Source organism: Anolis carolinensis, chromosome 5, assembly GCF_035594765.1.
Source record: "Anolis carolinensis isolate JA03-04 chromosome 5, rAnoCar3.1.pri, whole genome shotgun sequence".
NCBI classification, from domain to species: domain Eukaryota; kingdom Metazoa; phylum Chordata; class Lepidosauria; order Squamata; family Dactyloidae; genus Anolis; species Anolis carolinensis.
The window spans coordinates 80,455,045-80,475,609 of record NC_085845.1 but is presented as its reverse complement, the minus strand read 5'-3'; the positions used below and the strand labels follow the sequence as shown (position 1 = coordinate 80,475,609).

Below are 20,565 nucleotides of genomic sequence, written 5' to 3'. Positions count from 1 at the left end.
TGTTTGCATGGTTCAAGGTATCTGAGAACTGCAAGCTAATCATTTGTTGCAGTTTTTTTTTTAAGATGGCAGAAGAGTGTCAGAATCTTTTACTGTAACATACTATTGTTTTGTATGTAGTGGTAATCTGATGGTAGTGATAGGATGAAGGTAATCAACCTGAAATTTTTATCCTAAATTTAAAATCTCACTCTGCCCATTAGATTGTGTTGTTTTTCAATGGTTATTATGAAATTGTAAATTTTATATGATATCATCTGTTTGAATTATTCTTACTTTTAGTATAAATGTGTGTTTATTTTAGAATTTGGCTGGGATGGGTATTTACTGATGTGTGTTGTACATCATTGAATGTCTGCCGATTTTGTTGTCCACTGCCCTGAATCCCTTCGGGGAGATAGTTTATTATGATTATCATCATCCTCATACATGAGGGGACAATTTATATCCAGCCGAGTATGTGATCCTCCTGTCTCCAGGAAGAGATGGTACAAGTCAACAAGCCCAACATCCCAGAATTTACAAGCTCACAGTTTTCAGATATTACCACAATGTATACTCTAAATGAAATTGTATAAACAACAATTTGGTGGCATGACAAAAATATAGTTTACAGCTAGGATGAAATACAACCATTGCAGAGAACACATTGATTTGGAACACTAGCACCTAATAGAAATATGTGGTTATTATTACAAATTTATGGTGCAAAGGTATAAGTTCTATCTTCTCTTAAACACAACAAAACCTACTAGATGTGGAGAACTACACCTTGCTGTTACCCTAAAAAAACAAGGGGGGAAAGAAAAATGAATAGTAAGAATAATGGAATGGAATGATCCAGACAGTCTACAATTAAGATTTTACAATTAAATCTTGTCTTTAAAAGAATTTCCTCATCAAGACTCAGTACAAATTATGGAACAGAAGTCTCTGTTCCATAAAGAGGACTGATGTCAGATTGAAATGGATCTAGAGCAGAGGTTCTCAACCTTTTTTTTTTTTAAACCAGGGACCACTTGATCAGGGATCACTCTCCAACATTAATACCAAAAGGGTTACAAATCAGTTTTTGGTCAACTTTAGATTTGGTTTGAGGTGCTTCTCCTCCTCCTCTAGTTTCTGATACAGAACATTTGCCATCCAGTAGTCGCCATCTGCTCACCCACAGAAAATCATATTTAATAATCTAAAGCTGGTGTGGTCCATCCAATGCAATTTTATGAATTAGCACCCCAAATAACCCCAGGAACAGGCCTAAAAACGAAGACACCAACGCACCACATGGAATGGCTCCACTCAGGGGGAGGGAGGAGGAGGAGAAGCAGCAGTCAGGAGGCTTGTTGCGCCTTTCGTGGGTAGTCAGCCTCTCTCCTCCTGACATCCCCGCTGCCTCCTGACATTCCTGTTGCCTTGGCACTATAAGAGGGTTTCAACGAGACCAGTTGCTCTCATTGCAATAATGTAGTAATGGTGAGGCTGCAGACCATATTTTCGTTCTTGGGGACCACAGGCTGGGAACCACTGATCTAGATAATCCATTCACCCAGGAATCCCGATAGCTGGGAGGCCACCACACACTTCAACACTTGCTAAAAACAGTATGTTGGACACTGGCTGATAATTATACAAAATAGAGGGATTCATAAATGGATTTTTCAATAAAGGTCAAAAAATGTTTATTTATGCTGGTTACAACATGCTACAAATATATAGCTGAAATTCACCAAATATTATTTTAAAACATACACAAATATTTTTTAGCAATGCAGTACCCTGTTTTTAACTGCCTGTAAGCCATTCTGGATACAATATAAATCAAAAGGTGGGATTAATTCAATTGTTTTTCTTTATGCTAACTGATCACTGGAAAGCAAAAAAAATGCTAGGTTTCCTGATAGTGAATCCATAAAACTACAACATGAACATTTTTCCCTTTTCAAATTGTATCCACCAGGGGGCATCGTGTTTTATATTTCTAAGCAGTCTACTGTTGTTCATTGTTACACTCCTTCAAAAGTCACAATATGCAACACACTATAATTTCATTTACACAAAAATCAACAACTTCTTAATTAACATTTTCACAACTCAATAGATAATAAAGAATGAAAATAATTTTAAAATACATTTCTGTGCTCATAAACCTACTTTTCAACAGAGATATATAATAAGGATCTTTTAATATAATAAGAAGGCTCTTTTATATTGACTGCAGAATCAAAAACAAAACATTTTAATTTAAAAAGCTTATATCTTGTTCCATCTTAAAAATTAACATTCATTGTAGAATAAACTTCTATCCTGTTTTCATACCTTGTTTCAAAGTTAAGCACATGCTGAACGCATCCACAGCTCTGTTTCAATGAACTAAAACATAGTAAAATAACACAGGGTTTGGAAATAGGCAGTTATTAATAAAGTTACTTCTTAGTAACTCCTTTTCACAACCATTAATGCATGCCTAAATTATATACCTGTTACTATTTAATGCTACTTTTGTGATGGAGCTATTTAATGCTACTTTTGTGATGGAGCTGCAATTGTTGAAAGATAATTTTGAAATTGAAGGGGATGTGACCTCACTAAAGGCTCGCTTAAAGAATATTTCAGGAATCAAATGCTGGTCCTGTGCTTTGTTGTGGTGCTGCAGCAAAACATGATGGTATAATGTCATTACTTATAACATTAACTTTTTTTTGCTTTTAAAAGAGGAGAGAAGTATTTTAGTGATTGTTAAGAGACAAGAAAATTATCCCATAGGAGTTACTCTTTAAAAAATTTTAATTTATTTTTTGTGATTTCAATACATTTCCTCAATATATACAATATCTCACTACAGTAACAAATCACATTCTAAAATCTTGCCTTACCCTGTACACCTTCTCTTCCCTCCCCAAGTCAAAGACATTTACTACTTCACTGTCAGTCCTCTTAATAATAAATTATCCTCTACTCTTTTATCTTATTATAATTACTAATAGTTATATCTTCTACCCATGTTATTTATCCAAAATCTCACTTGATCTGAGGGTGGTTGAATTTTGCTATTTCACACCAGGAACAGAAAAATCTTCAAATTTTGTTACATAATGTTAACTTTTAAAATGAGTTGCTTCAAATATTATTAGACCATTTTTTTTAGGCAACACTGAGAACAGACAGATCAGGAACTCTGGAAAGAAGCAGCCAGCGAGTGCTGTCAATAAGAGATCGAGCGTATCAAAGTTCCATCTCTGCATAAATCAACTTCCTATGTTGCTAGAAGCAGCTATTTTATCAGCTATAATATGACCATTTTGAAAAGTAAATTTATTAAATGTTTTCCAGATATAATAAAAGTATTCAAAGAAATAAAAGAAAAAAATAGATAAAATATGGAAAGAAAGTAGGTATTAATAGAAAGTGACTTCAGACCTTTTTGGTTATGGACATATATGATGTATGTGGTTACAAATAAATGGAACATAATCCCAACCCTGATACACTTGTTCAGGTAACCAACTTTTTTTTCAGGCAAAGGTTTCTGGTTCCTTAAAAATTTCTGCCATTTTTCTCTAACCAGTGCCAATAATTTGTCCATTTCTGCTAACTCATTCCATTTAACAGACACTCCTCTGCTGTCAATAATACCGAATTCTCTCTATGATCATTTTTGATAGGATCGTTTTGTTATGTATCTCCCAATTGTGTCCAATGTATGGCAACTTTGAGGCAAACCTATTATGGCATTTTCATGGCAAGATCTGTTCATATGATCTTTGCTTTTCCCTGAGGCTGAGAGGGCTGTGACTTGCCCAAGGTCAACCAGCAGGTTTCCATGACCAAGTGGAGATTCAAACCTTGAATTATAAACCAATGCTCAGACATCTACACTACACTCTTTAACACCATACCCAGTGTTTCACTGACAAAAAATTAGAATAGTATTTGCACCATGAACTGAATCAATGGAAGGCAGCATAACTCATGAGTGAGTGGATTGCTCCTTCATGTCATCCAGAGAATTATCACAGCCATTAAGTCCCCATGGACTATATCCTACCTCAAAACTAGAGAAGATACAAAAGGCTCTACCCCTAGTTTTATGTCTGTGTTCTCCTCTTGTGTATTATCTTCCCATTTTCACAAAGCACCAGATATTCTTTAACTAGCAACAGTTTGTATAAGCAGAAGATATGAATGCTAAATTCATGGTACTTGATCATTTGGGCGAAATAAGATTTTAACTGTTGTAGAAGGGTTTTAACCAACAATCAGAAGGTTCTGTTAATCAAATGATAAACACATAACCAATAAAGGCAATTTAGAAGATTTTTTGTTCGTGTCAGGAGTGACTTGAGAAACTGCAAGTCACTTCTTGTGTGAGAGAATTGGCTGTCTGCAAGGATGTTGCCCAGGGGATGGCTGGATGTTTTGATGTTTTTACCATCTTTGTGGGAGACTTCTCTCAAGTCCCCCATGGAGCTGGAGCAGATAGAGGGAGCTCATCCATGCTCTCCTCAGGTTGGTTTCGAACCGGCAACCTTCAGGTCACTAACCCAACCTTCAAGTCATCAGTCCTGCCAGCACAAGAGTTTAACCCATTGCACCACTGGGGGCTCTGCAGAAGGTAAACTCGAAGATTAATATATTTCTCTACTCTGACTTAAAAGCCACACTATCATCTCAAACAGAACCATATTGAAAACGGGTTTACCAGGATAACTTATGCTTGACATACATTCTATGCGAAAGCCCTCCCTTTTCCAAAATATGTTGAATTTTGGTCTAACGCTCTTGGACAATCAGATCTAGACTTTGCAATTACTTGGATATTTGAAATTAGTAGAGGTGTGCAAAACAGCAGAAATCCATTTTGGTTTCCGATTTCGGATCCCCCCCCCCCCCCCCCCGGTTTAGTTTTTGGAGAGATTGGAGGAGGGAAGGGGGGTCAATTCGCAATTAAAAATCCGGAGTTAAATTTATAAAGGAAAATGCTTAGGAAAAAACTGTTGCATTATGGGAAAAAACTAGTAAATTTGTGATCTTCACAATCATCATCTGATTCATTTAATCAAAGGTCACTGTTGCTGGATAAATGAAAGTAATGTCAAAACATAATTTGTATGATGAACTGATGAAAGAACTAAAACTTTCTGATCTGACAAGCCCATTCAGAGTAACATGCAAAAAATAGAACAAGTCCCTCTTTCACTCCCTCTCTTATGATTCACTTAAATAATATCGAGTTTAATTACATCTGATAAGGTATTTGGTTTTTAATTTGTAAAAAATGCAGTTATTTTTCACTGATATTTTGCCTAGCGGCCCTTGGCAAAAATACTCAAAGTCACGAAGTCTGTGGCAAACATGAAACTCAATCCATGCCTTCGTGACATGATCCTATTATTTTTAACTTCTTTTCAGCTTAATCTCCATCATTCTTGCCAAACTGGGAATTACTAGTCCAATATTATCTTTCCCTTCCTTGTTTACACATACACAGAAAATACCCTGTTTCTTCTTATATTTAACTACAGTAGAGTCTCACTTATCCAAGCCTCACTTATCCAAGCCTCTGGATAATCCAAGCCATTTTGGTAGTCAATGTTTTCAATATATCGTGATATTTTGGTGCTAAATTTGTAAATACAGTAATTACAACATAACATTGCTGCGTATTGAACTACTTTTTCTGTTAAATTTGTTGCATAACATGATGTTTTGGTGCTTAATTTGTAAAATCATAACCTAATTTGATGTTTAATAGGCTTTTCCTTAATCCCTCCTTATTATCCAAGATATTCGCTTATCCAAGCTTCTGCCGGCCCGTTTAGCTTGGATAAGTGAGACTCTACTGTATATAACAAAAAATCATATATTAAAGCATCAACCTGTTGTATTTCACTACTTTATACATGTATCCTTGTTATACGAGACTCTGTGAATTATCTATTCAAGGCCTAAGCTTGGAAGGAACATATTATGAAAATTATCTCTAACATGTTACCTTGGGTATGGGAATAACAAAGGTCCTTTTGCAAATACAGAGATATCTCATTTAACAAAGCTTCTGACAGTGAAGGTCCTTTTTACACACTCTTTTTTTTTACATCCACCCAGTCTCCCTTTTGTTTGTTGTCCTTAGTAGCATCAGCATTGGAAGGATAGTGAAGGAGGGACTCAAAGACAGATTTCTGTTGTCAAGTTGCAGCAATGTATCTGCAGTATACAGTGCAATAAATCTTGAGATTGGAACCCATCCAGTCTTTCTTTTTTCCCCCCTCATTCTTGGTCTAGCTGGAAGATTTTTAGCAGCACCAGCAATAGGAGGAGCGTGAAGGAGGGATAGAGAAGCACAGATTTTTGATGTCAGGTTGCAGCAATGCACCTCTGTAATAAACAATATGATGCACAAGATTTGAGCTGCAAACAGGATTCTGCTGTAAGTTTGGCTACCAAAATGGAAATTAGAAGAAAAACAGTAATTCTGGAATATATTTTGCAAGAAGCCTTCAGATGGTCTATAAAAAGTTTAAAATGTTTTTGTTTACTTATGCAAAGATTTAGGCCATGGCGATCTCACAAAACACAAAGAAAGCTTTTCAAATGTTTATTGTGTACTACAGTGCCTTGCGAGTTGTCTGGCTGAATAAGTGTTAAATTTACATATTTTCCAACATTTTACAGATGAAAACTGAGATGCATGCTGCCAAGTAACATCAGAGGGTGGTAAAGATGGAGGTTATACTCCACTTGGAGGTTATACTCCAAAAAGTAACTTTTCCCAACTCTGTCCCAATATCATACTTGTCCCAAAGCAATGCTCACAAAGAGCTTTATATATGCTGATGACCTTGGCCTAACAACACAAGCAAAATACAGTAGAGCTCCGGTTAACCAAGCTCTGGTTAACCGAGGCTCTGTATTATCCGAGGCGCTGCCGAGGGCACCCCTCCCTCTCCCTCTCCTTCTCTCGACGAGACCTCGGCCCAGGCAATGCCTTGCCATCACTCGTGCCTAGACAGCAGCAACGGCGAGGCGCTTCTCAAGGAGTGAGGGCTCGCAAGGGACGTCTCTCAGCGAGACCTTGCCCTATCCGAGCCATTCAGTTATCCGAGATGGGGCCCGCCCCTTTATCTCGGATAACCTGGGCTATACTGTACTTTGAAACAGTTGAAAACCAACTTACTAATGTCCTGAAAGAACTCTCCAGCTACTACAAAGATAACCACCTGAAGCCTAATCCTGCCAAGACAAAAGTGTGTGCTTTCAATCTACATAATCGTGAAGCCAACAGGAATCTGATGGTTACCTGGGAAGGCCAAGAGCTTGAACACTGTTCCCACCTTAGAGCAAATGCTAAGGTTTAGGAAACACTGTGCGAACACCAAGCCCAAAGTAGCTGCATGTAATAACATCTTGCGGAAACTTACTAATGCATGGGGTGCAAACCCAAAATTAATAAGAACATCAGCCCTGGCCTTGTCTTACTCAACTGCTGAGTATGCCTGCTCCATCTGGCATAAATCTGCCCACACGAAGCAGGTGAATATAGCACTGAATGAAACATGTAGAATAATCATAGAATGTCTTAAACCTACACCTGTTGATAGACTCTATAAGCTAGCTGGCATCCCCCCCCCCATGTGCGATGGGAAGTTGCTGCCAACTGTGAGAAAAATAAGGTTGAACACTGTGAAAGCCATCTATTGTACAGCTATCAGCCTCCTTCCAGTAGACTTAAATCAAGGAAAGGTTCATGAGAACCACTACTCCACTAAATGTTCCTCCACCAACAGGAAGAATATCCCTGTGGGCAGCAAAATCAGGCAATTCCAAATGGATGCCCCCACCCGCCCCCTCCCCATGAGGGTCTTCCTCCAGGAGCAAACCAAGAATGGACAACTTGGAAGTTCATGAATAGACTCAGAAGTAGAGTTGGCAAATCAAAAGACCACCTGGCAAAGTGGCACTACCTAGATCCACCACCTTGTGCAACTGTGGAGCAGAACAAACAACTCAGCATCTGTATGCTTGCCCACAATGCTCTGCCTCATGCACAGAGGAAGAACGGTTTAAAGCTACAGACAATGCGGTCGCTGTTGCCCGTTTTTGGTCCAAAACTATGTAGCAGCTTGCAATCCCTTTATTTTATCAGTTTTAAACTTATCTATTTATGCAATGCTTTTGACATAAAAAAATAAAAATAAAACTTGTCCCAAGCCCCACCAACTTCCAAGAAGCAGGAATTTGCTTTTTTATATACAGCAGGAAATCTTTCTTCAGTCATTTTCAAAAGGAAACTGTGTAGAAGCCTCCTTTTCTTCCTTATGAAGGCTGATTTCTTTGGAACTTAATTAAGGAAGGCAATATTCTTCATCAATTGCCTGTATACTGATATTGTAGGAGAAAGTCAAAACTCTGAATTATAGTATGCAATTATACTAACTGACCAACCGTGAATAATGAGAAACTTACTAATTAATAATAAATAATATTCTGCAATACCTTCTTCATTTTATCAACATATTATTGACTTACACTGCTTCTCACACAAACAAACAATTCAAACTGAGTCGGTACATTTCTCAAGATATATATTAAAATATTTATACTGTAGTAGCTGAACACAAATGCATAACTGATTGACAAATCTATTTCTGTTCATTGTATTATGGCAGGAGTTCTTTCCAAAACTGATTTATTTAACAGCCTCAGTGATTAATCCATACTGTGAAACAATTGTCATTCCCCTGAAACTGTGCTGAGAAGAATTCCCAGTTGTCTGTCAAATATATCTGACAGAAACAAATGAGGCACTGACAACAAGATGCTGGATCTTTCCAAAGCGATTTGCCGTAACAAAAAAGTTGATTCACCTTGAAGTTGGGGGAAAACTGAGTAGGGTGGATCAAGTTGTGTTTCGAGTGATTTAAGTACACAAGGAGGGAGGTTAGGGGAAGATTTGTAAAAGGCTCGAGGAAAAGGAGGATGCTTGTTGACAGGACTCTAGAATCTGAGTGAAAATATTTAAGATCTTCAGATCACAGCTTTCAAACTTAATGACTTGATTCGCCTCTAACATCGAGGTGCTAACAGCTGAGCTCCAGCTCCGTACCGGCAAAGATTACTTCAGCCTTACTGGATAAGCTCTCTCCACCCTTAATCACCAGAAATAGTTACATGCAACATGCAGACAGGAATACTGGATAACCTCATCCCCACATCCACAACCATTTCCCAATACAGAAATGAATAGCCGACATAAACAAGCTGGAAAAGCAACATATGCAGTCGTTCATTACTTACATTTGCTAGCTGCTCCTCTGCATTTCAGCCTCAGCTGGTCTGCTATCAGCATCCTTTAAGTTTGCTATGCACATGGTCTAACGGCTTCATGTTAACTTGCACTCTCTCTATAAAGCCACCAAATCACTGTGATGGTTTGAGCAGGGAAGCTGGGAGTATGTGTGTGTGATCCTACTGCGGTTTGTATGACATTTCTTTATTTAGTCTAACAAACAAGGAACAGAAATAAGAAGTGCCATCTGATAGTTCACAGATTTCAGAGTGGAAGCACCACATGCTGCCCATATAAATGACCGCCTTCCCCCAAATACGCTAGAAACCAAGACAGCTGTAAAGGATTTACAGCACTGTGTGCATGCAGCATATTTGCCACAGAACCAATTCCAGATTGCCAGACACTCAAGTATTTCCTGGCTGATCCTGTTCAATGTGACAAGCTTTTGAGACCTCACAGCCTACAGGCATCAATCACATCGCAATTTAATCAGCTCATCTGCAGACCCAAGCGAAAACCCTCTTGCCACTGATTTTTAAAAAATGCATTAAAATGTGTGGTTATTAGGTATTTTAACAAATATGAAAGCAAACAAGAGGAAAGTTCAGTAAAATTTATTGCAAGTATTTACTTTTTGAAAAGTAAAAAAAGCTTGAAAAACCTAACCTTCAACTCCTCAAAGGTACATTGAAGCTATGCTAAGAATTGATTTAGAGAAAGATTCCTATTAAGGAAAGTGCTGGTACTCTCCCGAGGAAGTTCCTCTCCTTTTCTGTAATCAATATTTCAAGCAAGGCCAAGAATCATGTCAGCCAAAATGACCAGGGAAATGGTTTTTTTTTAACACCTCTCTGGAACAGAAGTTAAATTTAATTTAGAGACTGACCGGAAAATGACTATTATCCTAAAAATTAACACTGGGAATCTTCCCTTGCATACTAAAATTTTGCATAGCTTTTATTTCCTGAAAGCTTCCAAAACTGAAAGAATAATAATTACTTTATTAACAAGACATTCAGAATAATTCACAGCCCACTATCACAAACTGTCATTTGCTGTCATACCTACAGCACTTCTGGCAGTAAGTGAATAAATATAAATACAGTAGAGTCTCACTTATCCAACATAAACGGGATAAGCGAATATGTTGGATAATAAGGAGGGATTAAGAAAAAGCCTATTAAAAATCAAATTAGGTTATGATTTTACAAATTAAGCACCAAAACATCATGTTATACAACAAATTTGACAGAAAAAGTAGTTCAATACGCAGTAATGCTATGTAGTAATTACTGTATTTACGAATTTAGCACCAAAATATCATGATGTATTGAAAACATTGACTACAAAAATGCGTTGGATAATCCAGAATGTTGGATAAGCGAGTGTTGGATAAGTGAGACTCTACTGTATATCTAAAAGCAGGGAAGACTTATCTAAGCTACTTTCGGAACGTGTGTTAAATGGATTTTCTACATTTCAAGATTTTCTATTAACTGCTAAACATTTGTATCAGATAGCAGTGCCAACTCCCAATAGCTGCACCAGTAGCAGTTCACCTGGAGGGCACAAGTTCCCCAGCTTTGTGGGTGAGGAAGAGAAGACAGGATTACATGGAACCTCTTGTGGTTGCTACATGACTTCAGTCAACTCCAGTTTATGGTAATCAGATATATCCTCAGATTTAACATTCTACTTCACCATGTCACTTTGTCTGCACAACTCAATTTTCCTGCCCACTGACATGTATTACCCCAAGAAAATCAATTCTACACTTTCAACAGCTTTCGCATATTATTTCTTCATACTGGCTTTCCTTTCTGAAAGGCTTTCGACTCTAAAACTCAGAGCTTTCCAAACTGTGTGTAGTGACACATTAGTGTGTTGACTGCAGAGTTTAGTGTGTCGTGCAAATGTAACCAGAAACCTCTGAATCTATGTTAAATAAGATTTTTTTTATAGATAGATAGATAGATATCAATGAAAGGTTTTCATGAGACATGCTGTGTCTCCATATATTTTGTTATTACAATTTAAGTATGCAACTGTATCTCTCATAAAGGAGAGATTTAACCTCCAGACTGTTATAAAACTGAAATACTGTGTTGCAAAATGATGTATGTCTAAAAAGTGTGTCACCAACATGAAATGTTTGGAAACCTGTGCTCTAACTAGTGGCTTTTATTCTGTTGGTGTCATCTTTTAAAAATACTTATACTAAGAATTGGAGACAGTTCACAGCATAAGAAGCACCACTACTGGGTGCATGGATCTACTTCATAGATCAGTAACTTGTTCCAAGATGCTTCAGCAGTTGAAGCTTTTAAGCATCAATGGGAGTGCATTAACCAAGAGAAAGACATGTACTACAATAAGACCCCAAGGATTCAATTATCTACAGTTTCATTAACCCACACTCTAAAAAATATTCTCCCTCCACCAAAAAAAAAAGTTTGTAGGCCGCTCCTGGTCCTCCAGGCATTCAATGATATGCGTTCAGTCCAAGTATAAGTCAAAATACGGGGTTCACTATTATCCATGATTTAAAGTATACACAGGGGGTCTTGGAATGTATCCTCTGTGGAAGCAGAGGTTGCACTGTATTAAAAGCAACTACTTCAGAATTAATTATTTCTTAGTATCTGGATCATAATAAAAGACATTCTAAGAGAAAAGGAAGTATGAGTGCCTAAGTGCTCTGTGTGTCTATAAACATTCTCATCTGAAACAGGACTTTTTCATCTTTTTCACTGGAAAGGCAGGCAAACATTTCTCTCCTGTGGGGTTACATCTGATTATCATTATAATAACAGACGTGAGTTCTGATGGACAGTTTCACCAACAACAGTTATTACAGCATGTGTGTCACGACCCAGGCTGCAGAGCACCAATAACCAAACACAGAGGCCAGAATCTATCTAATATCTTTATTAAGGAAATATATAAAGTTAATAAAAGCAAGTGTAGGAAATAGTTCAGAAGTAGACCTTTCAGGAAAGGTCAAAATTAGTCCAAAGAAACAATGTCCAATATGAAATATTAAGGTCCAAAGTTGTAATCCAATAACCGAAACACCCACTTTGCCAAGCAAAGTGAGGGGAGATGACAAGGTTCTTAATCCAAGGAACTTGACGTGATGCTAGGAAGTAAACTTGATTCTTGGAACACAAGGCTTGATACAAGGCAACAAGGAACGAGGAACAAGGACAAGATCCGTGGTAAATACTTGGCAAGGTCCGGGAAGCAAGGTAAGGTCCGTGAAGCAAAACAAGGCTGGAAACGTGAACGAAGGCTTGGAAACGGGAACGAGGCTTGGAAACAGGAACGAGGCTTGGAAACGGGAAAGGCGCTGTCCACACACAACCTACTCCAGTAGCTGACGAATTGACTCCGCAAAATTCCTTCAGGGCAAGGAACCTAAATAGGGTCCCGTTTTCCCACCAAAGAACACTTCTCTGGGGAACCAGAACCGAAAGTCAATCTCTGTGTCCAGATGCATGACTCCCTAAAGGTTCTCATGAAAGCAGTCTTAATCAGCTGAATGCCTGGCTGCGATTCTCAGGCTTCTGCGATTAGCCTGTTGAACTCCTTTTTGTTGTTGATAATAACTACGGCGAGAAAATGGGGGAGATTTTGACTCAGGGCTTGTTTGGCAGATTTCTGGAAGACAAACCTCCTGCAGGTGCAAGGGCTCCAGTTCTGGCTGGGAAAGTTCCAATTCTGGCTGAAATGGTGGAAAACCCAAGTTTTCCTCTTCATCTGCCACAACAGCGCTAGGAACGGGACTACATGGCCCATGAGTCATCACACTATCCCCCTCCTCAAGCCCCCTCTCAACATAGGGCTCTCTCCCCGAGGCGCGAGGCCGCGGCTTGGCGGGGTAGGTCTGATGGAAGCGGCGGGTTAAATCGGGGGCATGGACTGTGGAAGCGTCTTCCCAAGAACGTTCCTCGGGACCAAAACCCACCCAGTCAATGAGATATTGAAGGCGGCGGCGGTGAAAGCGAGAATCCAAGATGTCCTGAACCTCGAATTCCTCCTCCCCATCCACCAGAATAGGAGTGGGGGCCGGCTGGTCTACATCAGGGCGCACACCATCCGCCGGAAGGAGCAGAGAGCGATGAAATACTGGGTGAATGCGCATAGAGCGCGGGAGTTGAAGTTTGAAAGTCACGGGGTTAAGTTGCGCCACCACTGGATAGGGTCCAATGAAACGGGCATCTAACTTCCAGCAAGGGCGATGGGAGGGCAAAAAGCGGGTGGACAGAAGAACCCGGTCTCCTACCTTGATTTCGGGGCCCGGCTGGCGATGATTGTCAGCGTGGCGTTTATAGTCCTCCTTGGCTTGGTCTAGTTGCTGGAGCAAAAGTTGTTGCACCGCTGTGAGTTCCTGTTGCCAGTCCTCTGCTGCGGGAACTTCTGAGGTTTCAATGACAGAGGGAAAGAAACGTGGATGGAAGCCGTAGTTTGCAAAGAACGGGGTTTCTTTAGTTGAAGCCTGGACACCATTGTTATAGGCAAACTCTGACAGTGGTAACAGGGAAGCCCAATTGTCCTGCTGGTAGTTCACATAACAGCGAAGGTATTGTTCCAAAGTGGCATTGGTGCGCTCAGTTTGCCCATCCGTTTGGGGATGGTGAGCCGAAGATAACCATGAGTTATCTAATAGTTTTTGTAGTGCTTTCCAGAAACGAGAGGTGAATTGGGACCCACGGTCTGTGACCAAACTCTTGGGCAACCCATGCAATCTGAAAACATGTTGAAGGAATAAGTCTGCAGTCTCTTTGGCCGTGGGAAGGCCATCACAGGGAATGAAATGGGCTAACTTGGTAAAAAGGTCCACCACTACTAGGATCGTGGTGAATCCACAGGAAGGTGGTAGATCAGTGATAAAATCCGCAGAGATTATTTCCCATGGGCGAGATGGGGTAGGAAGGGGATGCAGAAGCCCTGAGGGCTTTTCCCTTCTTGTCTTGGAGCGCTGGCATACTGGGCAGGTATTGACATATTTTTCCACATCCTTGCGGATCTTGGGCCACCAGAAATCTCTTAGGATTAAATGCATGGTTTTAAATAGTCCGAAATGCCCTGCTGGCTTGCAGTCATGACACAGACGAAGTGCCTTTTCCCTGCCCGGTCCTGGAGGGATGTAGACATGATTTCTATAGCAAAGTAACCCATCCTTAAGCGAAAAGGGGAAATGTAGTCCTTGGCGAAGTTGGTCCTGAGCCCAGGCATCTGCTTGTTGACTGGCCCTGATTTCTTGAGCACAAAGGGGCCCTGGAGTAGAGGGAGTTGATTCAATTGGAGTGGATTTGGTGTTTCCCACTGTGAGCGTGGCAAAGTTCTCGGGCTGCAGCAGTTGGGACTCAAAGGTCTCTTTGCGCCCTGCAGCATATTCCGGTTTCCGTGACAGAGCATCTGCTTGCTTGGTCTGGGCTGGGGTTACATAATGGATTTGGAAGTTAAAACGTTCAAAGAATAAAGCCCAGCGTTGCTGCCTCTGATTCAGCTTGCGGGCAGTTCTTAGATGCTCTAGATTCCGATGATCAGTATGGACCTCAATGGGAAATTTGGCCCCTTCTAACCAATGTCTCCAAGTTTCAAAGGCTGCCTTTATGGCCAAAAGTTCCTTTTCCCAAATAGTGTAATTTCTCTCTGGAGCGGTCAGTTGACGGGAGTAGAAGGCACAAGGGTGACCACTAGGAGAAATAGGACCCCGGTTGGCGGCTCTTGAGTGGGGTTTTTGACCGGGTTGGCGAGCCTCTCTACGCCCGGTCGCTGGCTTCCCCCGCCGGTTCCGCGCCAGCCGCCTCAGACGTCTTCGCCTCCGTGGAGGATGCCGCCGCCAGACGGGCGGCGGGCTTCCCTTTGGCTGGACACTCTCTTGCAAAGTGGCCCCCGTTTCCGCAGTACCAGCAGAGATTTAGGCGTTGGCGGCGGGCCTTCTCGGCAACATCTAACCTGGGACGCACATTGCCCAGCTGCATCGGCACCTCCTCGCTCCCTCTGGGGTATGGGGCTGGTGGCGGGGGCCTCCACATTGGACGCGGCTGGATGCCGGCGGGAGCGGGAGGTTTCGCTCCAGCCCTACCGCTCTGGCCTCGGATCCATTGCTTTCTATTGGCAAGCATGACTTCAGCTCGTAAACATTGTTCAATGAGTCCTTCAAGAGAGTGGGGGGGATCCACCTTGGAGATTTCCTCCAGCATCTCGATGTTGAGACCCTCCCGAAACTGTCCTCTGAGGGCTATGTCGTTCCAGCCGGTGTTATGGGCCAGCACTCGGAACTCGGCTATGTACTGGGACAAGGGTCTGTCCCCTTGGGAGAGGCGCCGGAGTTTGTGGCCGGCCGCCTCCAAATTGTCCTCGATCCCCCAAGTCGCCTTAATGTGATCCAAGAAGTGTTGCGCTGATCTCAGATGTGGGGAGACTTGGTCGAACAGTGCCGTCGCCCAGTTGGCCGCTGGCCCGTCTAGGAGACTGTAAATCCACGCCACCTTGATGTCTTCTTGGGGAAACTCGGCATTACGGGCCTCTATATAAGCCTGGCATTGGCGACGGAAAACATGAACCTTAGAAGCTTCTCCAGAAAACTTGGTCGGCAACGCCAAGGCCGGGAGACGGACCCCGCGCTCCTTCAGGCCCCTTATTTCTCCCTCCTGCGCATTGAGTTTATCACGGATTCGGTCCACTTCATCCTTGTCGATGGTGTAGCTGAGCGGCTGGCCATCCGGTCCGGCTCCGGTAGACATTCTGGCCTAGGTTAATTGGTGCTTAGGGCGGCGGAGTCAAACTGTCACGACCCAGGCTGCAGAGCACCAATAACCAAACACAGAGGCCAGAATCTATCTAATATCTTTATTAAGGAAATATATAAAGTTAATAAAAGCAAGTGTAGGAAATAGTTCAGAAGTAGACCTTTCAGGAAAGGTCAAAATTAGTCCAAAGAAACAATGTCCAATATGAAATATTAAGGTCCAAAGTTGTAATCCAATAACCGAAACACCCACTTTGCCAAGCAAAGTGAGGGGAGATGACAAGGTTCTTAATCCAAGGAACTTGACGTGATGCTAGGAAGTAAACTTGATTCTTGGAACACAAGGCTTGATACAAGGCAACAAGGAACGAGGAACAAGGACAAGATCCGTGGTAAATACTTGGCAAGGTCCGGGAAGCAAGGTAAGGTCCGTGAAGCAAAACAAGGCTGGAAACGTGAACGAAGGCTTGGAAACGGGAACGAGGCTTGGAAACAGGAACGAGGCTTGGAAACGGGAAAGGCGCTGTCCACACACAACCTACTCCAGTAGCTGACGAATTGACTCCGCAAAATTCCTTCAGGGCAAGGAACCTAAATAGGGTCCCGTTTTCCCACCAAAGAACACTTCTCTGGGGAACCAGAACCGAAAGTCAATCTCTGTGTCCAGATGCATGACTCCCTAAAGGTTCTCATGAAAGCAGTCTTAATCAGCTGAATGCCTGGCTGCGATTCTCAGGCTTCTGCGATTAGCCTGTTGAACTCCTTTTTGTTGTTGATAATAACTACGGCGAGAAAATGGGGGAGATTTTGACTCAGGGCTTGTTTGGCAGATTTCTGGAAGACAAACCTCCTGCAGGTGCAAGGGCTCCAGTTCTGGCTGGGAAAGTTCCAATTCTGGCTGAAATGGTGGAAAACCCAAGTTTTCCTCTTCATCTGCCACAACAGCGCTAGGAACGGGACTACATGGCCCATGAGTCATCACAATGTGGCAAGAAGATGGGTAAATCCATTGGATGATGATATCACATCAAGCAAAGTACTTGGGTACTACAATATTCCCAACCGAGCATAGTTTGGTCCATACTGTATCAGCACTATACGGATATAGCCATTGAGTACCTCATCGCATGGAGAGTGCCTTGAACTGCCTTCCATTTCTACAAACTTCAGTGAGACACAGAATCAAGACATTCCCAAACAACATTCAGCTCTACCAGCGCTTAGGAAAGTTACTTTGTTGAACTACATTTCCCAGAATTTCCTAACCAGTGCATCCAGTAACTATGTGGATTCTGAGAGTTGTTGACATCAAAAATAACTTTTCCAAGCTTTTGTCTCTACTGACATGCAGATGTCTCCTGTGCGTGACTGTGAGCTTGCCTTAGATTCTGCTACCTCTTTGTGTGACAGCTGTCAAAATTAGACCTCTTGCACATTCATGCTACCAACATTATGCAGTAGCATTTGCACATACTGAATGCCATAAACCTGATGGATAGTATGGCAGCTGCTGGATCTTACTCCACTAGGAGAAACAGCAGCCCTTCCTCTTTCTTTTATAGATTTAAATATCTACTTAGGAACATAGATTAAGTGGACAATTTTGGCAGGAAGTCTATGCTGTTTCAAAAATAAAGTGCTGAAGCACAGATTTATGCAGCCAAATTCGCTCATACTTCAACGTCTTGTTTCATAGCTTTGGGGAAACCTGAAAACCATGTTCTGAAAAGCGTGATCTGAATTATGATTGCACCCTCTCCTTCCTCTTTTGCCTTAGCAACAGATACTTGAGCTAAGACAAGTCCAGCACTTCTGAATTATACAGAAGTATCAGGGTGATTAAAGGAAGGGTTAGGAAATGTTTGGATAAGGATGTGGAAATGGAAGCGGGTATAAAAATAAAGCAAAAGGAAGAGGGTGTAACACAGAAGAAGCAAAAGCAGTTATTAGGGAAGAGCTAATTCATTTGGTGTGGGCAACTATGGCCCTTCAGATATTGTAGGACTGTAACTCCAGCCAGCCCTAGCTAACACAGTAAATGTTGAGGGACTGATGAGACACTGGTTTCAGACAAGCATCTCGAGCTCTGAGGATTACCTGGGAAAGAATCCCACTGGAGCATTGCAGCACACCAAAATACTTACCCTAGACTGTGCCCTGACTTACAAGAAGCACTGACTGACTATCAAGCAAAAAGTGGGCACTAGAAGTAACATCATACGAAAGCTGACTGGCACATACTGGGGATCATAACCAGACACAGTGAGGACATCTGCCCTTGCGCTTTGCTACTCTGCTGCTGAATATGCATGCCCAGTGTGGAATACATCTCACCATGTTAAAACAGTGGATGTGGCTCTTAATGAGACATGCTGCATCATCACAGGATGTCTACGCCCCACACCACTGGCGAAATTACACTGTTTAGACGGCTTTGCACCACCTGACATCCGTCAGGAAGTAGCAGCCAGCAATAAAAGGACCAAGGCATTGACATCTCCAGCCCACTCCCTGTTTGGGTATCAGCCAATACTCCAACACCTTAAATCAAGAAACAGTTTTCTAAGATCTACAGAGATATTAGCAGGAACATTTCAGCAAGCGAGAATCCAAAAGTGGCAGGCTAAAACCCGGAACCTTAATCAGTGGCTGACACCAGATGAAAGACTGCCTCCTGGACACACAGAAGACTGGGCGACTTGGAAGGTGCTGAACAGACTGCACTCTGGCACCACGAGATGCAAAGCCAACCTTAAGAAATGGGGCTACAAAGTGGAGTCCATGACATACAAGTGTGGAGAAGAGCAAACCATAGACTGCTTACTACAATGCAGTCTGAGCCCTGCCATATGCACAATGGAGGACCTTCTTATAGCAACACCAGAGGCAGTGGCCAGCTACTGGTCAAAGGACATTTAGTATAATGCTAAGTTGTTGTTGCTTTTTTAAACTTTGTGTTTTCAAATACATTACAACCTGTACCCTTGGTTCACTTCTGACACGATAAATAAATAAATAAATTTAAAAACATCAGGACAATGTCCAACCCTGAGATAAATAATAGGGACAGCTGATACAAAACAACACGGAGATTTGGATATGGTGGGCAATAAACAAAACACATAAGGGAAACAGAAGCACAAGCCAGGCTTTAGCTGGACTGTGCTCAAGAGTTAATCCTCTTCTGTTTATGATACACAATCCTAACAATGCATCCCTATTAAAAATATCAAATACAGACAAATCATTAATGGCTCTGTCAGTAACTTGGATGGCACTTGCAATGTCATTATGACACAGGTTTTAAGTCCATCACAATACAGCTATGTTTGTAAGATGGAAAGACTCTGCAAATGGTTGCAGATATTTGAACCATACCAGTATAATTCCTTGAAAAAAAGGATTTAATGTTGGTAACACAGAGAACCCAGCACATTTTATTACCTGAATGGAAAGTCAAGATGGTCACTACTAACTCTGCATTCCCCTCTTAAATCTAACTTGAACATTATGGGGTAATATTTCCTACTGCTCTGAAAGACAGCAAGTTAGATCAGCATACAAATTCTCTGTCACCCAATGGAGAGAAATACCAGGAGACTGGATAAATTATTGGAGAACTCTCACATTTGCCTCCCAGTGCCTACAATTGGTTCACTCAACTTTATGATAGAGCACCGTCTGCTGAAATGGTCATTATCACATTGGGGAGCCTCTTCAAAACAATAGTTTGCCATGCAGAGATGCCCTCCTGAGTTCTGCCTTACAATACAGCTACACCATTGGATTGAGCATACACATTTATCCCAAGCTATCTGAATGTGCAGGTCTGTTGATAGAAATACAAATACTTTAGCAAATCACTGTGTGTCATAAATTAATCAAGCTATGTATCTCCCAAATGAATCTCAAATACAGGATATTAATAGTCAAGATAGACCAAAATGTCAATTCCTAAAGTAGAGGAATCCATCTGTCTGTCTGTCTCAAGAATAGGACTTTTCTTTAGTTTTAAACAATAATTTAACAAAGTATTTCTCAAAGCCTGCTGGAAAAGGTAAACCATTGAATCAACTGCAATATAGATTTTGTACTCCAGCAACCATCGCATACATCTTTAAAATCTTGCTCCATATACCATGGAGATACAATTTTCAAAATACACGCGGTTAGTACCAATGGCCCTGTGGATCACCTCACACATGAGAGTCAAATGAGAGACTAGTTTTCAGTCTTACACCTCAGATTGTGGCAAAGATCAGAGTGCAAAATCACTGAGGTAGGCATATTGTTTTTAAAAATCCATCAATCAAATATATTCAACCGTATAAAAATCACAGAGAATGAAAATTCAAAACAATTGAAAGAAACAAACAACTGCAGAGGAAAATAAGAGCAAGCACATCAAGTTCACCAAGATAGTTAATAGATTGTTTACAAATGGGAAGTTGAAATTTTGGATATTTAAAACATTCTGCAATAACAACATATTAAATAGATTTCATATTTCAAAAAC

General features: G+C 41.1%; 1 protein-coding gene across 7 annotated transcripts in view; it reads right to left on the bottom strand.

Moving 5' to 3' along the window:
- The window catches only part of apbb2 (amyloid beta precursor protein binding family B member 2), a 247,718-nt gene that overhangs the window by 102,137 nt on the left and 125,016 nt on the right, over positions 1–20,565 (bottom strand). The window contains exon 1 of one of the 7 annotated variants that reach the window (XM_062981658.1): positions 9,295–9,790. The exons of the other annotated variants lie outside the window; for them this stretch is intronic. Within the exon in view, the coding sequence (XP_062837728.1) occupies positions 9,295–9,346 (52 nt within the window). The 5' untranslated portion in view covers positions 9,347–9,790. Of the gene's footprint in view, positions 1–9,294; positions 9,791–20,565 lie in introns of those variants that run through there. 7 annotated transcript variants of the gene reach the window in all.